Source organism: Lepidochelys olivacea, assembly GCF_965140295.1.
Source record: "Lepidochelys olivacea isolate rLepOli2 genome assembly, chromosome: 19".
In the NCBI taxonomy this organism is placed as follows: domain Eukaryota; kingdom Metazoa; phylum Chordata; order Testudines; family Cheloniidae; genus Lepidochelys; species Lepidochelys olivacea.
This window is the reverse complement of record NC_140429.1, coordinates 13,277,100-13,299,333: the sequence shown is the minus strand read 5'-3', so window position 1 is coordinate 13,299,333 and position 22,234 is coordinate 13,277,100. Positions and strand designations below refer to the sequence as shown.

Sequence of the window (22,234 nt, the reverse complement as noted above, 5' to 3'; positions counted from 1 at the left end):
GGATCATGTGGGACGACGTCCTTGTTAATCACCATCATCCTGCGCACAATGGCGTGGGAGCAGGGTGGAGGGGTGCAGTCACCACTGGCCCCACTGTGAGGATCAGGTCGCCACACTGGGTGGGTGACAGGTCTGCTCTGGTATGGCAACTCCAACGCAGAGCAGTGCCAGACGCAGCAGGCTCAGCCCTAGGGGCCTCCCAGCTCATTCTCCAGTCTCCGTTCACGTAGATCTGCACTCCCTGAGTTTAGGGTATAAACTAACCCATGGGGAAACTCTGCTGAAACCACCAGTTGCACATGGTGTCCATCTGACAGTGTGCGCAACAGGCAAATGCCATCAGAACAAGGAGACCAGCGGACCACGGGGCTTGGCAGGGAGCCTGAGACCAGAAAATGCTCCACAGGGCTGCCCCACTTTGCTCCTCAGCCAGGACCCCTACTGCTCCTAACCCGCAGGAACAGCTGGAATCATACCTAGTGAATTAACTACAAACCACCACCCCTTTGTTATTCAGGGGACGAGCCCAGCAATGATACTACGAGGTCATTGCCTCAGACTCTGGGACGCACCCAAGTCACGTTCAGCAAGTGGCTGGGGCAGGGGAAAGAGGTGCCAGGCTGAGACAAATACATCCACGCTGGCTTGGTGTTTGTGCCTCCTGGCTCCCTGGTCCAGGCTGGATTAACTGGGTCCCAGTGTGCCTTGACACACAGCAGGACTTTCTGATACACAGCAGCAGGTCAAGCGGGAGGCAGGCAGAAGGGACAGGAGATGTGGGGGGCGTCGTTCAGCACTTACCAAGGTCTCGACCATATTTGGCTTGTAGTTGCGGAGGGTCTTTGCAGCATAGAAAACATCCACCAAGTTGTGACACTTGATCATCTCCAGGATCATGGTAGAGGCACAGAATGTGCCGCTCCGACCACCCCCATTCCTAGAGGGAGACATACACGGAGTCAGTCAGTGGAGAGCCAGCGCACAAGGAGACCCACAGAGTAGTTGCCCCAAGAACAGCCTCACTAAACAGCAAACCAGCTGCAATGGCTGGCCCCTTTCTCTGGTGCCTTTCTCCTGATGATCTGCTTTAGTGAATTAAGCTCCGTGATACTGGGAGGTAGGAAGTGGGGCATGGAGAGGCAAATGCCAGTGCTTTCAACTTGGGGGCCTTGAGAAGTGGCTTGATATTCAGATCGCAGCGAGAGCTGCCAGCATGCAATCCCTCTGAAAATCAGGCCAGGTCCATTCAGGGTGACTAGTTGCAGGCACCCAGGTGTGCACCAGCACTTGCTGCAGCAGATAATACCTTCCCCTTTTCAGTAATAAAAGACGAGCTACTGTCCGAGTGAAGAGTTGGAGAAGCAAGTCAGGGAGCAAACGGATTCATTAGAGCCACACGTCGCCAGGACCGGCCGGACACCCCGGAACTCCAAAGGATGAAATTGCTGAGCTACGGACCAAACGATGCAATAGGCTCCTGTACCAGAGGGCTGGTGGGTAGCCAGGGTTGTAGCTAGTTTAATAAAAGGTATGAAGAGTGGTCCTGGCAACTTCAGAGGCATGAACCTTCCTTCAGGCCTGCTGACCTTGTTTCCAAATTACCACAGTGTCTGAGCCCCTCATAATCTTTAATGTCTGAATCCTCAGGATGCCTCCTATGAGGTAGGATGGTGCTGTTATCCCCAGGGGATGGGAAACGGAGGCACAGAGACTAAGTGACTTTACCAAGTCTGGGGTATAGCAGGGAGTTGAACCCAGGCCAGCACTATAACCATGGACCATCCTGCCTCATCATCCTCCTGTTCTCCCTGCCATGGGCCTGTTAAGGAAGTTAAGTAGCTCTGGTGAGCGAGGCCAAGTATCGTCATGATCAGAACCTGACTCAGATGGAAGACAAGGGCTAGGAATTTTCATTCTGGCAGGGGGTTAGCAGTGGGAGACCCCTGGGATCTGTGGTAGGAGCCTCTCATTGAGACGAGGGACCTCACTTTGCTGTCTCTGGCATATCGGAATGAATTTGAGGGTGGTTTCTTCCAGGAGCTGTTCACACTGCGCGTTTCCTGGCTGGGCCTGCTCCCTAGAACTCATGGATGGTGGTCTTGGTTTTCCCTCTGCCAGGTCGGGCCTGACTGAACCTCTCACAAAGCAAAGCTGTGACCTGACACCGCCCCACTGTGATAATGACATTCTTCTAACTCCGAACTGAGCAAACTGGTTCAAATGTGGGGGGACAACCAGGCCCGCTGTGGCCCCGTTCCAACCATTCCAAGGCTGTGGCCCCGTTCCAACCATTCCAAGGCTGTGGCCCCACACACCAAGACTCGTCAGAGGCACTACAACGAGAACGGCTGGGGTCTTGCAGCTCATCGGGCTGGACTCAGAGCACTGGGTTCAATTTCTGGCTCTGCCACAACTTCCTATGTAACTGGGGCATGTTCCTTTCTCTCTCCATGTCTCCGGTCCCCCTGTGTAAAATGGGGTGGATGATCCTGTTCTTCCCCCGCTTTATCTGTGATGTCTATTTGGGGTAGCGGCTGCCCTCAGAACCAAGTGTATCGCTCACGTCCCATCGTTCTGCTTAGCGCCAAAAGCTACTGGGTACACCCTTCCTCCCCCTGCAAACGCATCAGCCTTGCCAGAGACACCGGCCTCTGATTTATGAGCCTCCACACCCTCCTCCTTGCCTTGCTCCCTCTCTTACCTCCCGGTCTTCATCTCCTCAGAGCTCTGAGGGGGCGGAGAGCCGTATTTTACAAAGGACGCTCTCAAATTATACTTAGGTTAATGAAGACGGATGAGGTTGTAATTAATTTTTGATTAAAAGCTTGCCTGCTGTCCCTGTCGATTTGAAAACTCATTATGCCCAGTGTCTGTGTGCGTGCAAATGGATGGAGGACGGTTGAGAGCACTCATAGAGTGCGAGCTCAGTAACCAGCCCTGCTGGAGAGCACATCACTGCAATCACTCAGCTGCTGCCTGCATCCCCTTCTCCTGAAAAGCCCGGCAGGCTCCCGGGACCCTGCGCAGCAGCTGGGATTGCTGCTCAACCCCACAGTGACGGGAGCAGCTTCCACTCTGGGTGCAGCGGGCCTGGACCTCAGCTGGTGTCCACTGAGCTCAACGGATTGACACCGATTTCCACCAGCTGAGCTCCTAGCCCAGTGAGGTCAGAGCTTTGGGCAAGTGTTTTTAAATGCCTCAAAACTCACCACAGGGATCAGAGGAAATCCAAGATGGCAGCTGCCAGGTCCCTGCTTGGCGCTGCACGTGCACAGAACTGCATCAACGGTGGCTTGCTTAAATACAGACTTCATGCCCAGGAGGGCCCTTGGGCAGCACTAAGCGCTGGTGGGCTGATGGGGGTCGCTCCCCTCTAGCCCTTTGGGCACGTGGGCTGGCGGGAGCCGCTGGCCACCAGCCCAGGTGAGCAGGCTGTTGTTCTCTGGGGGCTACTCACAAGCAGTGCACGATTGTCCTCCCATTGCCGCTCTCCTCCTGCCACTTCTCCACTTGGGCCAGCAGGTGCAGGAACGACTTCTTGGAGTCTGGCGTGTCCCTGTACGCTGACCACCTCAGGTACTGGAAATGCCGGACCATCAGGTGCCCTTCCTGCAACTAGAAGAGGCCCATTAGTGTGTGAGTATGGCCCCCTCCTAGATGTCCTGCTGGAGGGTCTGGTGGGGGCAAGGGGCGACTCAGGACTTGTTAATGCTTGTGGAAGGGAGGCTTCACATGGGCAGCGCATAGGCAAGTGTCCATCTACCCACCCTTCCCGAATCTCTTGCTATTCAGTCATCTCCCCAGCACCTCTCCTAGTGTATCTCAACCCTGATTTGCACTGCCCTGGCCATTCCAGTCACAACCCACCAAACACAAATGCAGCTCTGACAATGCACCTCAACCTAATCTGTACCACCCCTTGCTATCCCTGTCCTGGGCTCCCTGCAATGCCAATGCACCTCAACCTAACCTGTAGCCCCGCCGCTAGCCCCATCCTGGACTCCCCACATAATGCACCTCAGTCCTGCCGTGTACTTGGCTGGGAGCACCTACACTTATTCATGCTTTGTTCACTGCAAACCTCTTGAAACAAGGCCATCCAGCCAGGGGGCGGAGAATGGTAAGAATGCTCTTTAATACCCTAGTAATCTAGTTAGCTTTGCAACCTAATGCAGTTAGAAGGCTCTGGGAGAAGATGGATTTATATGCACAAAGCTAAGTAAGCCTGGGCTTTAGCCACATGGATGTGGGGCTCAGTTCTGACTCGGAAGATGAAAATATTCTGGGAATGAAGCCTGGCTTGTGCAATGAAACACCAGGCCCAGCGCTCCATTTGGGATTGCTGTTTTCAGCCACAACTGTGTGGGGAGTTGAGGCGGGCGGGTGAAAGGGAAGGGAGAGAGAAATCTAAGGCAGGTTGTTGGATTCCCAGCAAACAGCACTGGATCTCTCGGGCTAGGATCCTAGATACCCAGGTGGGATGGAAGCAGGCACCTGCTCTTAATTCTAAAATCAGTGGGGCCAGAGAATTCCGACTCCCAGCGCCCTGCAATACGGCAGTACAGGCTGATCTCACGTTTACCTCCCAAAGGACGGCACAGTGCTTGGCAAAATCAGATCAACGCACGGTGCGCAGGGCTCGCTTTGCTCCTGCTGATGTACACACAGGGCCCAATTCTGCTCCCTCTTACACAGATGTGAAGCTGAAACAACACCACTGACTTCGGGATTTACACCAACGGCCAGGAGAGGATAATTTAGCCCACTAAGAACTGACTCTCATTCTCCTATCACACTGTGAGCAGCTTCACGTTCACACACATATACCCCCCCTCACAAGCATACCCACGCACATGGGTCCCAGTATCACACACACCACACAGAGCAGCATCACAATCATACACAGCCAATACCATACCTAGCTCAGCTTCACAGTTACATGTGCCCCTCTCACACACACTTTAGACATAACATTATCTGGAGCAGCACACACAACTACACCCTCACACAGTGCATTGCCACACGCACTCTCTCCCACTCTACACAGCAGCACCCGGCAACCACCCTCAGACACACACAGCAGCAGCCACACAGACCGATTTGATTCTCTAGTGTAAACGCTTTCCCATTAAAGCAGCCCAGGCAGGACTGCAGAGTTCCGGGGTTTGAAACAGCTTCGTCTAATTCATGATACAACTTTCCAAATCCCAGATAATCTGGGGAAGAGGCGACAATTCAGGAGGTCCTTTCTGCTGTCTGGATTGAAGATCCTAGCTCCTCATTCACCTGGGTTGCTTGTAAGTTCCAGAGAGGATCTGATGTTGACTTCCACGCTGTGACACCCTGACACCCCAATATTCACCATTGTCGTGTAATTAGGATATGTTTTGTACAAAGTATGTCTTGTGAGGTATCATCCTAAAAGTCTGGATCTGCTAGACATTAATATCTCGTTGGAGTGTATGTGCTATCGTCGTATGTGAAGTTATGAAGTTTGGCTCTGTGTGTGTTACTGAAACACACTGTGAGGGTGAAAACACCCACAAGCAGCCTTCAGGTACAACAGTCAAAAAGCCAAACAATGTTGGTGGCTTGCTGAGGAAATGCACACAAGCACAAGGATTCATAGAATCACAGAAGATTAGGGTTGGAAGAGACCTCAGAAGGTCATCTAGTCCAACCCCCTGCTCAAGGCAGGACCAACCCCAACTAAATCATCCCAGCCAGGGTTTTGTCAAGCCAGGCCTTAAAAACCTCTAACGATGGAGATTCCACCACCGCCCTAGGTAACCCATTCCAGTGCTTCACCACGCTCCTAGTGAAATAGTGTTTCCTAATATCCAACCTAGACCTCCCCCACTGCAACTTGAGACCATTGCTCCTTGTTCTGTCATCTGCCACCCCAGGAACTATGCACAACAGAAACCTCTCAGAGATAGCACTACACAATGGGAACTGTTTGACACAGCAAAAGAGCTTTCCAGAAAGTGGGAAGAAGATATAAAAGGGGGGAAATGACATCATGAGAGTACCTCACTCTCCCTACAACAACACACCTGGAAACATCTGAGGAACAAAGACTGAACTGGGGGAAGTGATGGTCCCAAGCTAAGAGATTTCTTGCCTGTGTATGAAAACCTGGGAAATCCGAGCTGCAAAGCAAAGGCAGCTTGTGCCTCAAGAATCTGCCAGACTGTTTATCACTCAGGGTGAGAATCTGCTAATTCATATCCTACCTATCTAGTGTGTTAAGATCAGTTTGTGGTTTTGTTTATTTACTAGGTAATCTGCTTTGATCTGTTTTGCTATCCCTTATAATCACTTAAAATCTATCCTTTTTTAGTTAATAAACTTATTTTATGTTTTAATCCAAACCAGTGTGCGTTTGACTAAGAAGCCTGGGGAAAATCTCAGCTTGGTTACCACAAGTGTGCATGGTCCTCTTCACGTCAAGGGAGAGGCGGACCCGGTGTTACACCCATATACTGGCCAGATTGGACCAGGGAAGGACACTATTGCTCTGGGGTCAGAGGCTGGCAGGCTGGCAGTTAGAGAGTCCACATGTGACTGCAGCTCGGTGTGTCCTCACCCATGTGAATGCTAGGGAAAGTGCAAGCTTGGAGGGCTTTGCAACTTGTCACAGCAGCACAGTGTGAGAGGAAGCCCAGGCTGGTAGGTCAGAGGGCTCAGTGGTACCCCAGTTCCAGGTGGCAACCTGGGGGGAACCCATCACACATGCCATTTACCTTCCCTCGCTGGTCAGTTTTCACTGCTAATGACCTGCCTGCAGTTATTCTGGAAGTCACCTGCCAGACAGGTGCTGGTGGGGAGTGGACATTTTGCTGGCATATGGTACCCATTAAAAATAGCCCCTGGGGCTACAGCAAAGGAAGGAGTCTGAGGGTCAGGGGCTGTCTCTGTGCTGATTCAGTTATGCAGGACAGCAAGCGGAGAAATCAAAATGCAACTGAAGCACCCAAGCCCGTCAGGCAGGCTCGGCTCTGACATTAAAGTTAGAGGCTAAATGAGGTCTGGGCTTGCTCCAAACCATTGTTAAGTGCTAGCGACGGGCAGACCTCTAAATGATTCCATTCAGACATGCTCCGGAAAGCATGGATGCTTCCCTGAAACTTATCCAGACTTCTTGGGTCTGAGATTTAGGACAGAAATCTGGCCAGAACAGGCCTCCTTACAGGATCTCAACCTTTCCACTTCCAGGTGGATTCCCTAAATGTAAGGGGGGAAAGGGAAAAATATTGAGGAGAGGGGGAAAAAGGGGAGCAAATGTCTTCAGGTGGCAAAAATTAAAAGGGTTAGGATCCATTCTGAAGTGTGGTCAAAGGTCCTGCTCAGTTCTCCTATGAACTGCCAGACCAGATTGATCCTACGGCCATTTAACGCACTAGCCTGTCTCCAGCCATGGCCAGTACTAGACGCTTTGGAGGAAAGTGCAAGAAACCACATAATGCGCAATTATGGAATAATCTCCACACAGGGGAAGGTTCATCCTAAATCCTGGTAGTTCCCCCATCACGAATTTTAATGTAGCCATAGGTAAATCTTGCTCTATGTAGGTCTATGATAAGTATATCTGGCTCTCACCTAGCGCTTTACATCAGAAGATCTCAAAGCACTTTACAAAGGAGGTCAGCATTATTATCCCCATTTTGCAGAAGGGGAAACTGAGGCGCAGGGCTGTGACGTGACTTACCTAAAGTCCCCCAGCAGGCCAGTGGAGAGCCAGGAGCAGAACTCGGACCTCGTGAGTCCCACCTTATCCACTAAGCAACAATGCTTCCCTTAGTAGCAGCCACAGGGTCTTCTGCCTGTCCATCCACTGACCTCTTCTGTCTGACTCTGGTGCGCCAATCAGCATAGTGCCTGGGCATGTGATGCCAGCTCTGCCATGTCTACTCTAGATTAGTTCTGAACCTTTGTTGAGGTAAAATCCCTTCCTTGGAGAACCCCTCCCCCCCCCACACACACAGTGTGTACCCAATCCAAGGAGCAACGCACGTGGAGTGAAAAACTCCCTCCTGACCGCCAGAAAGGGAAACTCCGTGCTGGCCAACAGCTCTTTCACGTATCAGACTCCAGACAGCCAGGTAGGGATGGCAAAGATTTCTCCTGCTTCACCTCAACACTTCTCCCGGGATCACGCCCCGCCTGCCAGCTGCTCTGTCCAGTGACCTCACACAGAGCACAAGGGCTAGTGTTATGGGAATCTCTGGCTAGTTTAAAGATTCCACTCCTGCCCCCTCTTTGTGGCCTGCTCTCCCAGTTAAATACACCCATTCATCTCAATCTCCTCTCAGGAAGGTCCTGTCCCTCCCCCACTTCCATTCCTTGCCCTTCATGTCACTGTATTTTCCTTCACGTAAGGGTGACCAGAACTGGCCAAGGTGCACTGTGAGAGCGACATGAAGCATGTTAAAGGCCCTGCAGTCTTTTTCTCAGCCTAGCAGGAAAGCCACTCTGTTCTGCCGGTTCCAGTGATTCTGGGGGCTCTCAGTCTCTATAGCACGGCATAAACTGACCACCAGCTGGGGCCAGAATGCCCTTCCCCAATGCACAGACATGGGTCTGAGTTCAGATGCAAACTCTCCACTTGTAAATCACTTTTACCCCCTTTAAGGTCCTTTACAGAGCAATGTCAAGTGGCTAAGGGCTCATCTACACAAACAGATCATGGCAAGCAGGGTGTGCATCTACCCCACACTAGCCTGCCGCGCTCTGACTGTGTGCACCCCGCTGATGTGTGTGCATACACACACAAACACGCACACTGCTCTCTTTGAAATAGGACTAGCTCGAAGCGCATTAACGAGCGGTTGATGCGCGTCAGCCGGGCGCACATGACAGTTGGGAGAGTATGGGGTCGATTCACATTCCAGCTTGCAGTGAACTATATGTTCATGTCGATCAACCCTTAGTGTAAATGAGAATCAGACCCTTTGGGTCTGGGATTCTGGCCTGAGTCCAGCTCTGGTACTGCAAAAATAGCCTGTTGTGGTCACTGTGAATCCCCCAGCGCTGGCCACATGCAGAGAGAAGCTCCTAATCCAGTGCAGCATGGGAATGAAAGTTCCTCCCTTCCTGGTTAAGGGTCTGATGCCGCTCCCACTGAAACAAATGGGCATTTGGCCAGGAGTGGGACTGGCTTCTAAGTTTGATTCCAGTCTGCAGCCCACCTCTGTTTGAGCAGAACAGCTACAAGGAGATAGACACTCCAGAAAGCGTTGGCTGGTCTTCATGAGGGACGCTTTGTCGGCAGGAGTGGGCTGGAGGGTCAGGGGGTACTTATGTAACTATCAGGGTAACTTGGGAGAAGTCTCGTGGCAGGATGCCACGCCACCAGCTAAGGGATCATTTAACCCAGTATTCAAGTGAAATTAACCAACTACATAAGGCTGCTCTCTGGGGGGTTAGGGGTGGGGTAATCCTAAGGGCAGCATTTCTGGGGTTGGATATCCACATGGCATCTGGAGTTGCCTTCTCCTCCTCTTTTTTGTGCTCTTGAAAACACAGTGAATGTCCTCACACAGCTGGTAAAGCTGGGTTGACTCCAGCATTCAGCTGGTGCAGTCTCTGCAGTCACTCAGGAGCCACTTGAGTTTCCTCCCCTGCTGCAGGGCACAGCCTGGAGCTCCTGGCGGAGCGACCATCTTGGAAAGGTGAATATCTTTAGATCAGCTAACACCCACCTCCCATCCCCACCCCCACACAATACAGTACCCTGGCATGACAACCAGATGCGCCCCCCTCCTCACCCGTGTGATGTTCTGCACCCGGAAGAGGCGAGCAACGAAATCCTCGTCGGCTGATCGGGAAACATACTCCACTTCTATCGGCCCATACTGCTGGAGCCCTGGCTCAGGCCAGTACTGTAAACAGGGCTACAGAGAGAGGAGAGAGAAACAACTGTATGAAATGCAGGCATGCGCGGCAGAAGGCATCACACAGGGGCATGGGGCACCATGTGGGGGTGTAGGACAGAGGGCGCTGCATAGGGACATGGGGCTCTGGCATGTGACCTGGGGACACAGTGCAAGTTCCCCAGGCAGGAAGGAATGACACCAGGCACTGGATGGGGGACACAGCACAAGGGTGCTTAGCACAGGGCACATGAGAAAGGCCACAGCATGCAAACACTGCCCATGCTATCCACAGCACATTGCTGGATGGAGCTGACCTTTCTATACTGACAGGTCAAAGGTCAGAACCTGCTCTCAGTTACACCCACGTGGTCCTCTCCAGACGTCAGCTGAGCAGAAGCCTGTGAGGGGTGGGGTCACCCAGCGCTGACCGGTGCCAGATGGAGCAAGGTTAGTCCCATATCTGGTCCCACCTCGGGGTGGTGGGGCTGATCTGGCACTTCACTGGCTTCAGTGGAAGTATGGGCAGGAGGACAGGAGGGACAGGCCCTGAGCGATGACCGTGTGTCATTTTGGATTTTATCTCCCTGAAACCAAAGGGAGCTTTGCCGTGGACTGTATTGGGGCTGACTCCAGGTATCTGCCGCTCGTGTAGACACACCTGAGCTGGCTTTGACCTAGCGAGCATGAGTACTGGAGCAGCGAAGCTGAATCATCACAGGCTGCCTGAAAGACTAGGTATGAGCTTGGGCGGCTAGCCTGGGCTGCCTCAGCTTCCCTATTGTTCCTCGAGCTCGCGAGCTCTAAGCTAGCGCCGGTATCTCTCCATGTGCTGCAGCCACAGCTCTGACTGAAACGTAGACATCAGATAAAACCCTTCCCAGATCCTTGGCCACCCTCTTCAGTGCTGCACCTCCTCCCATGATGGGAAAAAGCAGATCTCGGCTCAGAAACCACCACAATGGCCAGGCAGGGCAGATGTTCTGTGGGGGACTGACTGCTGGCAAGGACGCCTGGCATTGTTCTCTCTCACGCTCAGGAGCGCACTTGATGTATTGCTCAATCCGAGGGTCGTGGATGCTATTGTTTTCACACCATGCCAGCCGGGAAGCCGGAATCAATACAAAATATACGATGTTTGTCACTGCACTTTAAAAGAACATTTAGTATTTCAGGCTGGCCGACGGCCTGGGCCTAACTGCATGGCAAATGTATTTGAGAAATAATTGGTTATTAATAGGGGCTATCAATCTCCGTGATCTCTAAGCCTTCTAGACATAGAGCTATAATTCGGATATTAAAACTTCCTTCGGCAAGACATAGTTCAAGAGAAGGATCTACCCTCTAAGTCACCTCTCAAAGCTGCCGGCTGTAAAGGCTGATTTATTAGCTGTTGGTCTTAAACTGGTAAACATATAAAAGCTGGCTACATATTATCACATGGACACTGCTGAAGGACAACCGTCCCGAGAGATGGCAGAGGGGTGTAAGGAAGGAATATGGCAGGTAGAATGCACCAGGGGAAGGTACACGCTGCAACCTGGCCCTGCACACCCTGGAGTCTGGGCTGGACCTTGCTCAAAGGAGAGGGGACAATATGGGAGAGCTGTTGGCAATGCAGGGCTGAAATGGGGAGCAAAGCGGGAGGGGGGGCGGGAGGGAAGAAGGGGAAGTGAGCGAGTCGGCAATGCAGCAGGTGCAATGGGCAACCCCAGTGATGCTGCGGGGCAGGGCTCAGCCAGGGAGTGGGGCACAAGCAAGCAGGGAAGCCCCGTGACGCAGCAAAGGCCTGAAATGAGGAACAAAGCACAGGGGGAGACGTATGGGCGCCTGCAGGGCTGAGCTAGGGACTTGTGCCCAAGGGAGCCATGAGATGCTGGGAATGAAGCAAAGGGAGGAGATGGGGAAACAGAAATTCTGTCCCCACTCCTGACCCAGTCCTCCCTAACGCCATGCCTGGAATTGCTCTGGCTTTGGAACAGAGTGGCATTACGGACTACGACTGCAGAAGCCAGGCCTTGATGGGATGATGGAGGAAGGATTAACTCCGTAATATGTCAGTGTCTTTAGAGGGCCAGATTTGGAAACATGCACTCACATTTCCCCCATAATGCGTGTGCGCACGTGTAAATGCAATTGCACGTGCAAAATACACCGTTGTGCACACCAGTCCCTGTCCTCGGCCACAGGCAGACATTTTTGCAGGCACTAATGTCTACAAATCTTCCCTGCTGTATGCTGACCCCTGTAGGTGAGAAAAGAAGACTGAGTGGGGACAGGGATCAATTGTTCTTCAGGTCCAGTGAAGGCAGGACAAGAATTAATGGGCTCAAAGTGCAGCCAGGGAGATTTAGGTTAGATAACAGGAAAAACTTTCTAACTAGAAGGGGAGTTAAGCTCTGGACCAGGCTTCTCAGGAGGTTGTGGAGCCCTAGTCATTGGAGGTTTTTAAGAACAGGTTGGACAAACCACATGTCAGGGATGGTCTAGGTCCAGGGGTCTCCAAACTTTTTGAATTGCGCGCCCCCATGGCCAGCTCTAGGGAAGCAAAAAAAACCTCAGAAGAGCGAGGGGAGCCGAGCTGCGGCCGGCGTGCCGCCGAAGACAGAGCGAGGGGAGCCGAGCTGCGGCCGGCCTGCCGCCGAAGACGGAGCGAGGGGAGCCGAGCTGCGGCCGGCCTGCCGCCGAAGACGGAGCGAGGGGAGCCGAGCTGCGGCCGGCCTGCCGCCGAAGACGGAGCGAGGGGAGCCGAGCTGCGGCCGGCGTGCCGCCGAAGTCGGAGCGAGGGGAGCCGAGCTGCGGCCGGCGTGCCGCCGAAGTCGGAGCGGGGAGAGCCGAGCTGCGGCCGGCGTGCCGCCGAAGTCGGAGCGGGGAGAGCCGAGCTGCGGCCGGCGTGCCGCCGAAGACGGAGCGGGGAGAGCCGAGCTGCGGCCGGCGTGCCGCCGAAGACGGAGCGGGGAGAGCCGAGCTGGGGCCGGCGTGCTGCCGAAGACGGAGCGGGGAGAGCCGAGCTGCGGCCGGCGTGCTGCCGAAGACGGAGTGGGGAGAGGCGAGCTGCCGCCGGCGTGCCGCCGAAGAATCAAAGGTCCAGGAGCGGTGCTGCCGCCGTGCCGGTGGCACTCCTTCGGTGGCGCTCCTCCTGCCGTGCCCCCCCACAGATGGTCGTGCGCGCGCCCCACTATGGAGACCACTAGTCTAGGAGGTTAAATTGGTCCTGACTCAGAGCAGGGGGCTGGACTTGACAACTGCTCGAGGTCCTTTCCAGCCCAGCATTTCTATGATTCTAAGTACATTTTGCTACTGCTCTGAGATCTTAGATAGATAGAACCCTAAGACCAGTATGTAAATCCATGGTGTGCCCACACGTGGAATACTTGGTGCAAAAGACACATTAGAATTGGGAAAAGTACAGAGCAAGAAGAATATTTAAGGGTCTGGAACAGCTTCCGTTGAGGAGATTAAAAAGGCTGGGACTGTTCAGCTTGGCAAAGAGACGACTAAGGGGGGATGTGACCGAGGTCTATAAAACCATGACTGGGGTGGAGAGAGTGAATAAAGGAAATGTTGTTATTTACCCCTTCTCATAACACAAGGACCAGGGGTCACCCAATGAAATTAATAGGCAGCAGGTTTAAAACAAACATATGGAAATACTTCTTCACACAACACACAGTCAACCTGCGGAACTCATTGCCAGGGGATGTTGTGGAGGCCAAAAGCATAACTGGGTTCAAAAAAGAATTAGAGATGCTCTTGGAGGATAGGTCCGTCAACGGCTATTAGCCAAGATGGCCAGGGACACAACCCCATGCTCTGGGTGTCCCTAAGCATGTGACTGCCAGAAACTTGGAGTAGATAACAGGAGATGGATCACTTGACAATTGCCCTCTGAAGCATCTGGCACTGGCCACTGTCGGAAGACAGATACTGGAACAGATGGACCATTGGTCTGACCCACTATGGCCGTTGCAAGGGCTCAATCCTACAATGTGCCAAATGTCTGCAGCTCGTGGGTGGTAGCAAGGGGCAGAGCACTGGATCAGGAGACCTGGGTTCTATCCCAGGCTCTGCCACTGACCTGTTGGGTGACCTTGGGAAAGTCACTTCCCCCCTTTCTGTGCCTCAGTTTCCCCATCTGTAAAATAGAGATATGATACTCACCCACCTTTGTAAAGCATTTCAAGGTCCAGAGATGAAAAGTGCTCTATCAGAGCCAAGTATTAGCATTAGTAGTGCTGAGATTAGCCTCTCTGTCACCCCGCCTCCTCTCCAACAGGGAGATTCAGAGCAGGCTGAAGAATGGGGTTAGTCAGAACATTTGATTTCCTAGATGTGAGAACTCCCTCACCCGTCCCCTTCTGGTACAGGATCGCTCCCTGCAGTCTGTTCTGCAGTGCACTGTTCCTCCAGTACTCAAAGGTCCTAAGAGTGATGGAATCCCCAACCCTTAGGAAACTAGATTGCAAATTCTTTGGGGAAGGGACCAGCTTTTTGTTCACATAGCACCTAACAGCTGGGCCATCACTGGGGCTCCGAGGTGCTACTGCACTACAAACAATTAATAATATTTCACCACTATTCCCCTTCCTTAGAAAACTAACCCAGCTTCAGAGATTCTCCTGCCAGGATCAACCTTGGTGTTCATAGAATCATAGAATATCAGGGTTGGAAGGGACCTCAGGAGGTCATCTAGTCCAATCCCCTGCTCAAAGCAGGACCAATCCCCAACTAAATCATCCCTGCCAGGGCTTTGTGTTCTACTTCTGCTTAATTTCAGGTCATATTAACGTCACCCCACAAGGACCCTGTGGATGCAGTGCCCCTCTTCAGAGAAAATATAGGAACATTGTATACTACAGAATACATAATATATAGCTATATATAATAGAGAGAGAGATGATTAGCTATAGAGATAGAGGTAGATTATCGACCTATTGACCTATAAATATTTTACCTGCCTATTTAGCTCAGCGCAAGTGTCATACAAAGGAAAGTAGAACTTCATTTGGGGCCATTTACTCCATTCATCTGCCTATTTCCTGTGAACATTACAACTGCAGTTTTGGGTCATTTACATTAAGTGTCTGATTTCAACTCATAAAACAATCTGGTTAATGAAGTCTTCTCCAGACATTCATTAAGAGTCTATAATGCTAATTTTATGTAAAAATCCCGTTAGTTTCCTCATCAAATTAACATTACAGACCTGTAATCGGCTCTTAAATCTGCTCTGGCCTCGGCAGGAATGTTCTAGGAATCCCTGTAGGGGTTGGTACACCGGGAGAGGCCTGGAATGGTTCAAATGCTGCCTTCTATCCCAAGGGTACTGGTTGGTCCCCTCTCTAAGGTGCATATGTAATGGATAGCAAGTCCCACCTGGCATGGCAAATTCATAGTGTTAAACCCATGGGAAGGTCGCTATTAGAGAGTATCGATTTAAAAAGAAACATTTCCGGCCCTCAAAAGTTCTGGCGCGCGTCAGTGCCACTCACCCAGGCGGAGTTGGACTGGTTGAGCTGGTTGAGCATGACGATGGAGGTGCAGCCGTAGTCGTACACCAGTCTCCAGAAATCTGTGGTGGTGTTCTGCAGAGGGTGCAGGGTGACGACGAAGGCCGCGCTCTTGGTGTAGCTCTGAAGGGGAGCAAGCACAGAGTGGAGAGGACCAGTGAGCTCCTTAAAGCAACACAGCCGTCCAGAGCACAGTAGGGGTGGGAGTGGAAGTAACAGGCCCTCTCCCCCAAAGAGCTAAAGGGGAAGGATGGTTTGGTGGCTAAGGCTCTGGACTGAGACACCAGAGATCAGTCCCCAGCTCTACTGCAAGCTCCTTGCACCTCCCAGACTAAACCTCGTGCCGAGATCTGTCACAGGAAAGTCCTGGCAAAGAATAATGCCGTCTCAAAGGCCCGATCCTCTGATTCAGTTCACTGATGGGACCCTACTGACCGCAGTGGGCATCGGACAAGGCCTTAACCCCCCCGTGCAGTAAACAGTGCAAAGTGCTGCATAGGGAAGCCGAACAGCTCACTCTGTGCAGCAGGCAGCGTGATGCAGAGCACATCGGTTTTTGGACAGGGCTGCAAAATCTGGGCCCTGTGAGGCAGGCTGCGGAAGGAGAATGGAGGAACTGTTCCAACTGTGCCTTTTGCCCTGCAGTATCAGTAGGAAAAGAAAAACAAGCCCATTGGATCCTTGTGACAACCTGAGAACTCCCTAGCCCGGATTCCCCCCTTTGCCTACACTGGTGTAAATCAGGAGTAGCTCCATGGAAGCCAAGGGAGTGAAACTGGTGCAAGGAAGAAGAGAATGAGACCCACTGGACTCCAGTTGGACTTGTCTGAAACAACTGCTCAGGGGACCAAGAAAACTCAGCAACGTAACGGAGCAGGGTGTTCTAATAAAGTGGAGCAGAGCTGTACTCAAAGGCCTGACTCTGATCTCACCTACATCTGGTCTGCATGCTTTAACGTCACTGACTTCAATGGAGCCACTCCTGATTTACACCGGAGCGTGGGAGAGCAGAATCAGGACCGAAAGGTTTGCACATATTGGATGGTGGTCTCTGACGACATAAGGTTGCCCAATCAGGATGGCTTCTTGTACAGGTAAATCAGAAAATGGGGCCAGACCCTCAGTTGATATCAATCAGGAGGCTCTATGGACTTCAGTGGAGCTGTGCTGATTTACACCACCAGCTGGGGATCTGGCCCAAGGACCTGTTTTCTCTGCTTTGTCAAGCTTCTGCTCAGCACTTTAGGGGCACCTGGGAACCTGACTCTCAGGGCAGATCTGAGCCCTGGCAAGGGTTGCTCACATCTGCTGGCGATACTCCCAAGGGACTGCTGGCAGCTGGACATAGCGAAGTGCGGAACATGATGGATGCCACTCTCTCTTGCGCCTGCCTGCCCAGACACGCACACACATCTTACAAGGACCATGTGAAAGTGTTGGGGGTGGTGCAGGAGCTGGGCAGGGTGGCTCTGTGCCAGCCGGGAGCTCTGCCAGCCCAGGGGCATTCTCAGTGACCAGCTACACTTTCGGGCCTCTTCACACCACTCAGGGGGCAACACAGGGGCATGAACGCACTGAAGAACCAGGAGTGAGGAGCTTGATTCAGATCTCCTTCACGCTGGTGTAAATCAGGAGTAACACCCATTACGTTAACAGTGGGACACAAGTGCCAGCGACATGAGGAGGAGGCCCAAGATACCCATAGCTCTTGTCCTATTTCGGGTTCGGCCCCGGAAAGCCGAATGGTTTAAAAATGTGTCTTTACATTATCTCAGCACTTTGACATCCCTTGGGGGAAGACGACACACTTTTCACTCTCAGAGCTCTCAAACATAGAGCTTCATCCACCTTGCTGCAGTGGGGTGGAGATCACCTCTAATCCAAGCACAAGACCAAGAAATGTCAGCTCGGTGGATTTTTTTTCCCCAGAAAGTTACATGCTCCACGTAAGAGGGGTGCAGAACAAAAGTGCCTCTCAGTTTTGCTCTCCCCAGGCGGTAATCTCTCTGGGGGTGGAGGGAAGCTTAGAGGCAAGACACCTCTGTGGCTTTGCTACTTGCAAACATTTTCTTAGGGTGAAAAAAAGACGGCATGAAAGACCCCTCTCCAAAGGAAACTGCGCTGCTTCTTAACACTTTAAAAGCAGCAAGTGCTTTTAGGGGCACTTGAAGAGAGAGAGGACAGACAGTGGAGTGTTTGCTGGTTCTCCACCCCCACTAAAGGACTCTTGAAACAACACTCCGCACACAAGTGACAAATTCTCTGCGCTCAAAGAACATCTTTGTGCCTTCGGATTTCTCCTTGAGCCTTGTTTTTCCAGGCAATCTCCCTGTCCCCCCCCACCTCCCGGAGATTTGGGCTTGATTAACGTCAGATGCCTTAAGCCCTGGATGAGTTTTCAAAAACGGAGGGAGGAGATAATAATTTCAGAAATGGACCTTTGGTCTGAAACAGCATTCTTAAAATGAGTCCTTTTAAACCACTGTTTCTCAAACCCGACCCAAAAGGGGGTTGCGAGACTCTTGTTGGCGGGTGTTGGGAGTGGCGGTGGCTGCTGGCCAGATGTCCAACTCCGCAGGCAGCCCTGCTGCCAGCAGCATCATAGAAATAACGGTGGCATGGTATGGGGGGGGGGGGGGGTTGTCACTTTTTGGGAGGTTGTTACAGCCTGAAGTATTTTCAAAGGGAGTTCCAGCAAAAAAAGTTTGAGAAGCCCTGCTCTAAAAAATAGAAAAACAAACCAAATGCCCACAACCAGACACAGAGAGAAAGAGAGCATGGAGCCTGTAGGGAAAGGAAATCATTGTGCAAATTCCCGCCTACTGTCCTCTGACTGCAAGTCGCTAGCCTGATTACACCTATAGCAAAAGCTGGGGGATCCCAGAAACCAGGAGCTGTGTAGGGCGGAAGGGAAGAGGTTTCAGCTAATGACCGTGTCGTACATTTCCACAGTGCCCAAGGATTCCATACTGCATAAACAAGTCGGAGTCTTTCACCTGCTGCTGGCATGGAGCTATTTAACTGGGCACAGAAACACTAAAAACGAGACTTTCTGCTTCTAGGCCTTTTCTGTGCCTACCCAAGTGTGTGGCTAATTCCACTAAAGTCAATGGGATGACTCATGCTTAAAGTTAAGTACATGCTTAATCACCTTGTTGGATCAGGGCTATCTAGCTCCATCCAGGGTACTGCTTAGCTTCAAGGATGATGCAATATGGAGCTTTTTCATTCTAGTTCACACCAGTCTAAATCCAACCTAGGCTGGTAGCGGCTGAGAGCTGGGACTGTTTGAAGACTGTGGCTCAGCAGAGTGGAGGAAATAGTATCCAAATGAATGAAAACTCAGGAGTGCCTTGTGGTTAATGCTGAATTTCACCACTAATAATGAGTGTAAATATGAGATTAGCTGTTACGGGGCTGAGAAAGGATAAACCTCATGACAGTAGTTACCGGGCATCTGGTAGAGCTGCGTGGAGAAAGTCATTCTGTTTTGAGGAGGATTTTGATATTTCGAGAGCTGGTTACCATTGTGATACAGAGTGAAAACCAAACATTTTTAAATTCTCCATGAAGGGGAATGAAGCTGTGGATCTTGGGAGCCCTGGGGTTCCTGATGTCAAGACAGTCCGCCTGGCTGGCTGCCCCAGAGCTGCAGACCCTGGAAGGTTTCTCTGGCTGGTTGCCATGGGAACTCAGTTGAAATTGAAATGTGTCAAGTTCAATTAATCATGAAATTCTGATGAAAAATGTGTCCCACTGGGATTTTTCTGGCCACCTCTAATATTTAAGGAATCTTGTTAAATGCTAATATAGCCCCAGATCCTCAGCTGGGATAAAAATCACCACAGCTCCATGGAAGACAATAGATTTGGGGGTCATGGTGGACAATCAGCTGAACATGAGTTCCCAGGGTGACACTGTGGCCAAAAGAGCTAGGGAAATCCTGAGATGGATAAACAGTGAAATCTCAAATAAGAGCATAGAGCTTATTTTGCCTCTGTGTTTGGCACTGGTGCGACCATTGCAAGAATCCTGTGTCTGGTTCTGTTGCCCACAATTCAAGAAGGACGTTGATAAATTGGAGAACATTCAGAGAAGAGCCATGAGAATGATTAAAGGGTTGGAAAACCTGCCTTATGGTGATAGACTCAAGAAACTCAATCTATTTAGCGTAACAAAGAGAAGGCTAAGGGATGACTTGATTATAGTCTTTAAGTACCTACATGGAGAAGAAATATTTAATAATGGGCTCTTCAACCTAGCAGAGAAAGGTCTAACACGATCCAACAGCTGGAAGTTGAAGCAAGACAAATTCAGCCTGGAAATAAGGCATACGTTTTTAACAGTGAGGGTAATTAACCATTGCAACAATTCACCAAGGGTTGTGATGGATTCTTGACCATTTTTAAATCAAGGTTGGATGTTTTTCTAAAACAGGGGCCCCCAAACTTTTTATTTGTCCCCCCCCTTACCAGTAATGGAATCTATCTGTGCCCCCCAGGAGCCACCGTTGGGAGCCAGGGACCTGGGGCCAGGAGCCAAGCCATGCCCAGGGCTGCAGCTGGGGGCTGAGCCATGCCGGGACCAGGGGCTGGGAGTGGAGCTGTGGTCAGGGCTGGGAGCCAGGGACCCAGGCTGGGGCCAGAGTGGAGCTAGGGGCAGAGGGGGCTCAGTGGCGCTCCCTCCCCACTCCCCGTGGGGGCTGGCCCAGTCCCCACCATGCCCCCTGACCGCGCCCCCCCTGAACGTTCTTCCATGCCCTCCCAGGGGGGTGCGCCCCGCAGTTTGAGGACCACTGTTGTAAAATCTCTGCTCTGGGGACTTTGGGGGGGAAGTTCTTTGGCCTGGATGATCACAACAGTCCCTTCTGGCCTTGGAATCCATGAATCTCTGCCTGAGGGTCAGAACACGTGCAATCACGGCTCTCCTCTCCCACAACTGCCAACAGCTTTCTCATTTCTTGTCGGCGTCGTGATCTAAATAACAGCAACATGCCCCGAATGCGTCTCTCTCAAGACGCAAGCTCCTCTTTCTGCCTCCTTGAAGGAGCCTTAACTTGCCAAGCGACATGCCAGACGCCAAGTACCTTGTGAGATGGCGGCTGTTCATCATCCACTTTCCCACTTCATTACCACCTCCCGGGGACTCGACGCACCCCCGGGAAGGAACACCTCGGCAGCGTTCACTTTCAATATTGCCTGCTCCTTCCTTTGGCTGCTCTTTTGTTAGACACATTTGCAACACTTCAGCTTGTGCCGTGGCAAGTAACTTCTGTGCATAATGGATTTCCTTTCCCCGCCTGAGAAAAGGGAGGAAAAAACCCTTCCAAGTTTCTTTTCTCGCACGTATGTCACCTACTCATCTTGTGTGCTAACAGAGTGACACTCTTCCATGCTATGGGTGCAAACCAAAGTGGGCAGCACTTGTTGCAAATGTGTCGGCTTTCCCCTTTTGTTCCAGTTGCTCATGGAGCTGGATCGCTACTTGTAGGAATTCATAGAATAGTTTGGGCCACTTGTGAAATCTGTCGGTGAGAGGCAGCAGCCGTTTCATCCCCATAGAATGAATGAGACTGGTTATGACATTGGACTGAGGCTCAGGAGATCTGGATTCAACTCCCAGTTCTGCCACAAACTCCATACAAGACCTCAGGAAGTCACTGAATGTCTCAGCGCAGCAAAACTCATCTGTCACATGGGGATAATGATACTTGCTTTCACCCAGCCTCTGTCTGTCTTGTCTGTTTAACTTGTAATGCTCTTTGTAGGCCTCACGTGTGTCTGTCCAGAGCCTGCTGCAATGGGGCCTTGATCTAGTTTGGGGTCTTTTGATGTTATTGGAATCCCACTAAATACGGTAAATAAAATAATCTGTTAAACAGAATCTAAATTCCTAGTTCTCATTGAACCCACTCAGACAGCTCAAGCCTTCTCATAAGTATAAATCAAACAGAAACCTCTTAAACAAGAGGTCTTGACCTCAAATTGGCCCTGTCAACACTGGTTCTCCACTTGTGAGGTAACTCACTTCTCTTCATGTGTCAGTATATTTATGCCTGCATCTGTAATTTTCACTCCATGCACCTGAAGAACTGGGTTTTTTACCCACGAAAGCTTATGCCCAAATAAATCTGTTAGTCTTTAAGGTGACACTGGACTCCTTGTTGCTCTTAAAAGAGAAAATGTTATTCCCCTGGAGCCCAGTCCGCTGGGTCCAGTGAGTCCTCTAGCAGCTGTATGATAATGCCTCCACTTAACAAATGCTCCCTTTTATCTAGTCATCTCTCTCTTGCATAGCTCCTTGTGGTGCAGTGCCAGGTTGTTCCTTTATCTCCGTGAAATGAATTGATCTTAATCCACATCCCAATGTACAGGTATCAGGCTCACAAATTCCAGCATCCCATTCCATATTACCTGCCCCCCTCAGCAGCAAGGCTAAGGAGGAAGGCTGGCCCAGAGGTTAGGGTACTAGCTGGAGACTTGGGTTCAAGTTCTTGCTCTGCCACAGACTTCCTGCATGATCTTGGGCAAATCACTAAAGAGCTCTGTGCCTCAGTTTCCCATCTGTCTCACGGGGATGATAGCACTGCCCTGCCTCCCAGGGGTGAACTGTTCAGGTACTACAGCAAGGGAGGCCATATAAGAACCAGAGACAGCAAATGTTGAATTGAGCCCCAAGTCTGCCAGACTCATTTCAACACCGGAAATGCCACAGCGCTCAGCGCTTAAAGTGTCACAGGGATCAGTGTTATGTCCAAACTTACTAGGACAGACTGGGCTGACTGACCTTCACCAGCCCTTAAAGAACATGACATTTCTTAACAACAAAAATAGATGATGACAAGGGGTT

General features: G+C 51.4%; 1 protein-coding gene across 8 annotated transcripts in view; it reads right to left on the bottom strand.

Annotated features, from left to right (window-relative positions):
• Positions 1-22,234, bottom strand: part of PTPRU (protein tyrosine phosphatase receptor type U) — a 324,255-nt gene that overhangs the window by 9,403 nt on the left and 292,618 nt on the right. For 3 of the 8 annotated variants that reach the window (XM_084652208.1, XM_084652211.1, XM_084652209.1), the window contains 4 exons: positions 15,368-15,508; positions 9,771-9,896; positions 3,458-3,615; positions 802-937 (listed from right to left, as the gene is read on the bottom strand). In XM_084652208.1, the coding sequence (XP_084508334.1) occupies positions 802-937; positions 3,458-3,615; positions 9,771-9,896; positions 15,368-15,508 (561 nt within the window). Of the gene's footprint in view, positions 1-801; positions 938-3,457; positions 3,616-9,770; positions 9,897-13,953; positions 14,011-15,367; positions 15,509-22,234 lie in introns of all 8 variants that reach the window. The other 5 variants (XM_084652205.1, XM_084652206.1, XM_084652210.1 and 2 more) reach the window with 3 other exon arrangements.